The sequence below is a fragment of the Terrapene carolina genome, unplaced genomic scaffold (genome assembly GCF_002925995.2).
Source record: "Terrapene carolina triunguis isolate 2854851 unplaced genomic scaffold, T_m_triunguis-2.0 Scaffold18, whole genome shotgun sequence".
In the NCBI taxonomy this organism is placed as follows: domain Eukaryota; kingdom Metazoa; phylum Chordata; order Testudines; family Emydidae; genus Terrapene; species Terrapene triunguis.
The window spans coordinates 9361400-9370708 of NW_020664369.1; the positions used below are offsets into that span (position 1 = coordinate 9361400).

General features: G+C 42.6%; 1 protein-coding gene across 1 annotated transcript in view; it reads right to left on the bottom strand.

Moving 5' to 3' along the window:
• LOC112113274 (protein diaphanous homolog 3-like) overlaps positions 1-9309 on the bottom strand; it is a 470784-nt gene that overhangs the window by 367970 nt on the left and 93505 nt on the right. The window contains exons 13-14 of the mRNA XM_026652145.1: positions 6279-6617; positions 5035-5149 (exon numbers count right to left, since the gene is read on the bottom strand). Of these exons, the coding sequence (XP_026507930.1) occupies positions 5035-5149; positions 6279-6617 (454 nt within the window). The remainder of the gene's footprint in view (positions 1-5034; positions 5150-6278; positions 6618-9309) is intronic.

The following is a 9309-nucleotide window of genomic DNA, read 5'->3' on the forward strand; positions in this document are numbered from 1 at the left end:
ACACTTCTAGGTGGAGTCTGTGGACGATGCAGAAGTCTCAGAGACGGAGTGCCTCTTGGCAGAGGGCCGAGGATCGCGCTCCCCCTTGCCTGTTGATATAGAACATAGAGGCTGTGTTGTCCTTCAAGACTCCGACCACGCTGCCCGACAGGTGAGGTAGGAAGACTGCACACACCCTGCAGACAACCCTGAGCTCTTTGATGTTTATGTGTAGCGTCATTTCCTTTGGGGACCATGGGGACCACATACCCTGGGTTTGGAAATTGCCAAGGTGCACCCGCCAGCCAAGGTCCAAGACATCCGAAACCAACTCGCCTGAGTGAGGAGTGCCATCGAAGGGAACTCCTTCCAGGACTTTCGCAGGGTTGGTCCACCATCGCAGCGAGGTAAGTATAGTCGTGGGAATGGTAACAACCTTTTCCAGATGGTCCCTTGACTGGGAATAGACTGTCACCAGCCATTGCTGCAGGGGTCACATCCGGAGCCTGGCGCAACACATATGTGCACGCTGCCATGTGACCTAGGAGGCGCAGGCAAACTCTGGCCATGGTCAAGGGAAATGCGGAGAATTCTGTGATGAGGTCTACCAATGCCTTGAATCTCTCCAGCGGTAGGAATGCCCTGGCGCAGGTCGAGTCGAACACTGCTCCGATGAACTCTATCCCCTGGTTAGATAAACTACCTTAGATAAAACTACCTTAGATAAAACTACCTTAGATAAAAAAGTTTGGATGTGTCCTTAAGGACATCTTGCCTCTGAAGACTTGAGTATAAGGAGGTTATGGCATTAAAGCTTATACTTCGCTGACTCTTTTTGTACGTTATAGCCACCAGAAAGGGTGTCTTCTGGCAGAGGAGAGACGAGCAATGATGGGGGAAAAGCCAAGACTTCCTCTGATGTGACAAGTCTCTGAACCTCCCTGGAGCATGAGAGGTCCAATTCACTCATCACGAAGGGGTCGGAGGAGAGAGACTTCGTATTTCTACCATCATTGGCAGCAACTCCAATAACACTGGAACTGACTGATCCTGAAATTTCAACTTTGATGATACCGATGGAAAGGTTGTTACCAGAACAAGGTCTGATATTGAAGCAGCCTCATTTTATGGGCTTTAGAGTCCTGGCTCTGAGACTTAGTATGTCCTAAGAGGGTGACAGAGTAGGTTTGCTTGAGTTATGTGGAGTTGTGTTAGACAATTTCGTAGCCAACTAAGAAGAGGTACTGCTCTTATATTTGTGCGATTGTTTTCTGCCTTCCTGATGAGAGACTGATGGGGTCTGTGGTTACAGGCTCCCCTGTAGCAGAGTTGGACATCATGGCAGACATACATTCCACGTAGATTCAGCTTGATGTACAGGAAGGGTGCCCTGGCCAAGGTCTGACTGTGGCTTCTTGGCCTTTTCTATGAGGTATTTTCTAAGCCTACGTTCCCATGACTAATGGATACAGCCAGAGAAGGAGCAGCAAATATTGCACTTAGCTGTGACGTGTGCTTCTCCAAGACAGTACAAGCAGTGCAGATAGTCACTGCTGACCAAAAGGAATGGGGGCAGGAGACAATTCTTGAAGCCCGGAGTTCTGGGCATAGTCCAATACCCATAAGAGGGTATGGGAGGGGGAGGGGAGGTTTGCCCCAGAGATGAGGAATCAAACTACAATACATGTGTCCCCCTATGGGTGCTCCACTTTAAATGCACTAGCAACCCCTGCACTTTTGACAAGCAGCCTCGCATACATTGTTCTTATGTTTGTTGCAGTGGCATGCCTTTTGAGAATAATGTAATTAATCATATAAAAATCAGAGACTTCAAAATGCTGCCAATCAGACAGAGCTTTGCTGAAAAAGCAATAGTGCATAGGTAGCTGGAGGAGTGAGTTATTTAAACATGAATGCATGTTTGTTTGGGTTTTTTTGGCTCAGGCCATTTTGCCACATGCTTATCATTTTAGCACCAACAAATCTAGAAGGGATGGGGTAAATGTGAAGTTTAAGAAAAATGAAAAAAACAAAAACAGAAGTTTACAGTAAAATAAATTGTCATTACCTTCCATTTTATTACCAGAACTTTCACTGGTTAGTAAGCGTGCAGCTGAAATTACTAAACATTTTCAATAAACTTACTGTCTCATTCAAATTCCTTCCTACCAAACAAACAAACAAACAAACAAACAAACAAGGACTCATCCATTAATGCACCCATCACTCTAAAGAATAAATTCAAACTTCTTGTCCATACTCTGAAGGAGATAAAGGGGCAATGTTGCTCAATAAGTGCTCTGGTTTACTATGGTGTCCCCAGCACTTACTCAGTTTTGTCAATGCAACGAGTCATGACATTACCTTCATCTGCCACTCCCATGCTACTCCCTATGTCAGGGATACCCTCCATATACCTAATTCTAAAGCCACCAGACTCACTTCATTCAAGTATCTCGTAGAAACTCACTTCAGGCATAGAATCTACAATAAACGAACTAACACAAAAAACTTCTTTACAAAGAAAAAAAAAAAATCAGTCACCCCATGAAGTTAATACAGCCATGTTCAATCTCACCCCATTCTTCTTCTCATCTTCACCATCACATCTACATTTTAGACTGCAAGTTTCTCAGGGTATCTGTTCTGCAAAAGCCTGTATAAGGCATCGTTGGATGCAATCCTAACAAATTATAACTTATCAATCACCCTGAAATAAAGGTAATTCTTGCCATGTAACATAACAAAGGGGTCAGATTCTGTTAATCTAAACAATACTGTTCTTCTTAATACCACATCAAAATCTGAAACCATGCCACTAGCACCTAAGAAATAAAAAGAATCATCACAATCATTATTCTGATGGTAGGTTCATACATAGTTAACTAGGTACAGAAACAATTATATCTGTATCAGTATAGAATGTCATACTGTTTTCCTCAACAGTCCATGTTAGTGAAGATATACATATCTATTTTGGCATCTCCTTAAAAGCATACTTCCATATAGCTGTGATAGAAATATGCCCTATCACTGAAAGTGAAAACTTCGGAGAATTTCTGCCAAGGGCAGTCCTAATGCTTTAGGTGCCACCAAATCTATTGGTCTGTCTCCTCAGGGACAAAGGAAACAGCTCACAGTTTAGACTCTCAGATGTCATGGGGATATGAGAATATTAATTTTCCTGTTCAGGAAAGTAGCAACACAACCACAGACTCTGAAGGGGAAATCCTTGGTTGTAACATACTCAAAAAGCAAATGTAGAGAAAGAGAAGAAAACCTGGAGCAGGCTAAATGAAACCACTTCAGAGAGGGGGCTGCCCTCTGATTATCTGTGGGATAGCTGACCTTTCCACAGGCCTTAAAAAATTGGGTTAGGGACAGTCTGAGGAAGAGCAGGACTTCATGTGTAGGAAGGAAGGAACCTCGTGAAAAAAAGATTACCAATAACTGTTTCCCAGAAAGCCTGGGTCAATTATACTCATATGTTTAATTGCTGCAATATTTGTTCAATGTGGGCTTGTCTGTATCCTTGGTGCATCAATAAACCATGTATATTTGCAAGCTAAACACCATAACTTCTGGACTCTACATTGAAACTCACTAGTTTGTCAATAGCTAATCTTCTTATGTTGTATGAACAGATATTCTTAAATATGACGGAACAAAAGTCTGAAAATACCAGGAAGCATTTTGGTGTTTTTCACAGAAATTTTTGTTCTAACTCACACATTACATACTGCTTTCAAAATGATGGGATAGAATATTATTACTTTAATAAAAATGAAGTGTGACTCTAAAATTTACCATTTTTCAGACTGCATATTTTTATGTGCTCTCACGTAAAATATGGAAAGTCAAAGTGTTTGATATATATCAGGGGTCGGCAACCTACGGCACGCGTGCCAAACACGGCACACGAGCCAATTTTGAGTGGCACGCTGCCTGCCGGGTGAGAGGAGGAGGAGGGGCGGAGGGGCCGGAAAGCACCACGCTGGGGGAAAAAGCGGGGGAGGAGGGAAGCTTGGCTGCCGCAGGACCAAGCTTCTGTCTCCTGCCCCGGCAGGGGAGAGCCGTGGGAGGGGGTCCCGGCCCCCCACCCCACTCAGCCCCCCCGCCCACCGCTCTCCCCTGAGGGGGCAGGAGGCAGAAGCTTGATCCTGCGGCAGCCAAGCTTCCCCCCTCCCCCCTTCTTCCCACAGCTTGGTGCGTTCCAGCCCCTCCTCTTCCCCCTCCCTCTCCCTGCTGGCGATAGCTATTGGGAGGGGGAGCGGAGCAGAGCCGAGCGGCAGCGTGCTCGCTGCTCCGTAGAGGAGGCAGAGAGAGGTAGGGACAGAGCCTGGGGGAAGGGGGTGGAACAGGGCATATCCCTCCCAGCCCCCTGCCATGAGCTGCTCAGGGCAGGGAGCACCCTCACAAGCCAAGAACCCCAGCCTTCTGCCCTGTACCCCCACACACCCCCAGCCCTTACCCCTGAATCCTCCCACACCCCCGGCCTTCTGCCCTGAACACTCCCCACTGCCCTCTGCCCTGACCTCTGAACCCCCCCCACACACACACCCAGCCTTCTGCCCTGCACCCTTTGTCCTGACCCCTGAACCCCTCCCTCCCGGTCTGGGGTCCCGGCTGCCGGCCCCTTGCCAGCCGGCGTCCCGGCCACAGGCCCTGCTCAGCCTGCTGCAGGCCTAGGTGAACAGAACCCCAGGCTGGAAGCGGGCTGAGCAGGCTGGTGGCATAAGATCAGCATTTTAATTTAATTTTAAATGACGCTTCTTAAACATTTTGAAAACCTTGTTTACTTTACATACAATAGTTTAGTTATATAATATAGACTTAGAGAGAGACACCTTCTAAAAAACATTAACATGTATTACCGGCACGCGAAACCTTAATTTAAAGTGAATAAATGAAGACTCAGCACACCACTTCTGAAAGGTTGCCTACCCCTGAGTTATATAATATTCTTTAAAATTAGTAGGCTGGGATTACAAATGGTATGTTTGATTAGAAAAATACAGCTTTAACAGTAGTAAATCAAGTCAACGAATTACTTACCTTTCTTTTGACAACAAAATGTAAGCTCCAGTTTGCAAAGCAAATCAGCATTCTCATACTTGTCCTCATCTGCTATTAGCCAGAAACAGTTTTCAGTCATTTCATGTGGCCTAATCTGCAAATCAAAGAGATATCAAAGCTTCCTTGTAAATATGTAGCATAACCCTCCTTAAAATTCTACTTTGCTGTAAGGTATACACAAGACATAACAACGGTGAAGCAGCTGGTTGCTGAGACCACTGTCGACCATGCTGAACAATACGGTCTCACTGTTTTCTTGTAGTCCCATCTATCTGTATCCATCTGTTCTTCTGTTGTTCCTTGTTTTGTACTTAAATTGTAACCTCTTTGAGGCAGGGATTGTCTTTTTGTTGCATGTGTACAACGCCTAGCATAATGAAGTTCTGGTCCACAACTAGAACTCCTAAGTGGTACGATAATACAAAATAATAACTGGACACTTGAAAGGCTGCATGTTCACAGAGTATTCATAGAGTATTTCAATCACTGTTTTCACAATTACAAACATTTCTAATTTTGAAAATACGGTAAAATATATTAATGTACTAAAAATATTGTTTAAAATAAATTAGATTCTAGTGTTTAGAAGATGTCAATACAAACAACAAGATCTTTAACACAAACTGAGTTTTAAACAACTTTTGTTTAGAATTGTTAGAATAATTCTGACTTTTATGTTGAAGCGCTCATGACAAATGTCTATAGACAAAAATATTTTAATATAAAATATTTTATCAGTACTACCTTATTAGTTAAGGGTCTAAATGTGCCCTGAATAGAAATATAGCAAATTTGACATCAGTGTAGATTTAAGACATTATCAGTTCTAAGGGAGACCTTCTCTGAACACAACTGATTCAAACACGAGTATAATACAGTATTTTTTTAGCTATATTTTTCCTATGGATAACTCTTTACACTGAGTTTTTTGGTCCAAACATTTGTATTAATATAAAGAATAATAAATGATTTTTTTAAAAATGGATTATTTTTAAAGACAAGTGATAAGATGGAAATACTGACAGAAGCAGAAATCCCTAGAGGGAGGAAGGAGGAAAGAGTGGGGAGGAAAGAAAAAGTAAAGCCATAATAGGAGATTGATACACGTTATATTTTCATTAAACTGACATTCATTCTACACAGCTTACCCATCTGGCAATGCCAAATTACTGTAATTTCTACGTTAAATTTGGCACCAGAAATTCTCCACAATTAAGTTTTACCTTTGACCAATTGAGCCTTTTCATGGTGATCTCAGGTTTGAATTCTTTTTTAGGCTTCAATCCAAAGGGCAATGTACGTGGAGGCGGAGACCACTGTACTCCAGGAAAGCCTGGCGGCGGAGGAGGTGGTGGTGCACCAAAAGATGGAGGCATTCCTGAGCCATTCATAAAGGGCAGTGGCGGAGGTGGTGGCGGAGGCGGCACTGCTCCATTAAAAGGTGCTGGTGGGGGAGGTGGTAGTAACTGTTCAGGTGCTGCAGCAGCTGATGGAGGAATAGATGTGCCTCCTTGTATTGATGGTAAAAAATGAACATCTGACCCATGTGGTATGGAGCCATACTGGGGAGAAAATAAAAATTTTTATTCAGACTCATTTTCTTAAACTGAGTGCCATACGGTTCATATTTACAGAATAAATGAAAAAGTAATACTTTCAGTGACAGACTCCTTCTCCATGAAACAATGAAATATGAATTTTATTGAAACTGACATGGTCTCTTTACATCCATATCTTTCATAATAAGAGTTCTTTGTCTTGCAAATATAATTTAGACTCAGAAGCAGACACAAAAACATACTTAGAGATACTGTATTCAACACCTTGTTTCATTGGACATGATAGAATTGCTAAGACAGGCAAGGTGGGTAAAGTAATTTCTGTTGGTGAGAGGGGCAAGCTTTTACGCTTACACAGAGCTCTTTTTCAGAATATTTCTAAGAGTAGTTTTTCTTGCTCCTGGATGGATTTTTATCTAAGACAGCCAGAGTTTGGAGCAAACCAAAATCAAGATGGTCAGATCCTCAAGCTGCTATTACAGCTGAAAAAGAACTATTCCAACAATCAAGGATCCAGAACCAGTGGCATCACTTGGGACTAACTTGGTCCAGTGATTATTATAAACTATCTGAACAAAAGAACTTGGAGCGGGGGGGGAATCTGTTTTCCTAGATAAAAGCCATTCACATTGTGACGGGTTGGGTCACAGAGCTCCCCTTGCGACTGTCACCTGATGTGCTGAGACTACCTCTGAGCCCGTTTTCCCTGCCAGCTTGGGACTTCAGACCCCTGCCTTGTTGAGCCAGACACACTAGCCTGCTGCAAACACAGACCCAGACCTGAACCATATCCCCAAAGCTGCAGACTTAACTGAAAACAGCTTAAGAAGTGCTCCTGTCTCTAGCACCCAAATACCCAGTTCCCAATGGGATCCTAACCCCAAATAAATCTGTTTTACTCTGTATAAAGCTTATACAGGGTAAACTCATAAATTGTTCGCCCTCTATAACACTGATAGAGAGATATGCACAGCTGTTTGCTTCCCCAGGCATTAATTACTTACTCTGGGTCAATTAATAAGCAGAAGTGATTCGGGGGGAGGGATAGCTCAGTGGTTTGAGCATTGGCCTGCTAAATCCAGGGTTGTGAGTTCAATCCTTGAGGGGGCCACTTAGGGATCTGAGGTAAAAATCAGCACTTGGTCCTGCTAGTGGAGGCAGGGGGCTGGACTCTATGACCTTTCAAGGTCCCTTCCAGTTCTAGGAGATAGGATATCTCCATTAATTTAAATTTAAATTTTAAATTTAATTTATTTTATTAAGTATAACAAGTAGGATTTAAGTCAGGGGTAGGCAACCTGCGGCACGCGAGCTGATTTTCAGTTACACTCACGCTGCCTGGGTCCTGGCCACCAGTCCGGGGGGCTCTGCATTTTAATTTAATTTTTAATGAAGCTTCTTAAACATTTTTAAAACCTTATTTACTTTACATACAACAATAGTTTAGTTATATGTTATAGACTTATAGAAAGACACCTTCTAAAAACGTTAAAATGTATTACTGGCATGCAAAACCTTAAATTAGAGTGAATAAATGAAGACTTGGCACACCACTTCTGAAAGATTGCTGACCCCTGATTTAAGTGGTTCTAAGTAGTAACAGACAGAACAAAGTAAGTTACCAAGCAAAATAAAATAAAACACGCAAGTCTAAGCCTAATACAGTAGGAAACTGAAGACAGATAAAATCTCACCCACAGAGATGTTCCAATAAGCTTCTTTCACTGCTTTCTAGTCTGGGCAATTCTTTCCCCTGGTACAGTCCTTGTTCCAGCTCAGGTGGTAGCTAGGCGATTTCTCGTGACTGGAACCCCCTTTGTTCTGTTCCACCCCCTTATATAGCTTTGGCACAAGGCAGGTATCTTGTCTCTCTGGGTCCCCACCCATCCTTCTAAATGGAAAAGCCCCAGGTTTTATATGGATTCCAATACCCGGTGACATGGTCAGATGTCCTGTGAGACGCCAAGCCTTCAATCTTCCTGGCCTGACTCACATATTTCTAGTTTCAGATACAAGAATGATACATTTATACAAGTAGGATGACCACACTCAGTAGATAAGCTTTGTAATGATACTTTACAAAAGACCTTTTGTATGAAGCATATTCCAGATACACTATATCCACTCATTAGCATATTTTCATAAAATCATATGGAGAGCAACGTCACACACATTCTTAGAATAAAGTTTTGATTCTGCAAATGAAATGGTAAGTTTCTAGCTCTAACAGTTGTGAAGACGACATCACTTTGTATTTGGAAGGTTAAATCAATACTGTGATGTCCTAAGCGTGCATGATCTGTAGCAGAGTGAAAATTGATCAGAGAATATTTGGTGAGGGTGGGCTTCAAATTTATTAGGCACATACCAACCAGCAGCTGATATGAAAGAAGAAGCCCCAGAACAGGATCCATAAAGTAAAAGTGAAACAGACATGGAAGACAACTCACGAAAAACTACACTTGGATCTGCTATTGAAAATTTTTAAAAAGAGTGATGGCAGGAATAGAAAGGAGGTGTAACAAAAGCAAAATATACGGTGCCTGTTCAAGTAGTATTTGGCAATTATGAGTTTTACTGTTATTTGTAACATAAGTTATTCAATTAATACACCTCTACCCCGATATAATGCGACCCAATATAACACGAATTTGGATATAACGCGGTAAAGCAGTGCTCCGGGGGGGGGGGGGGG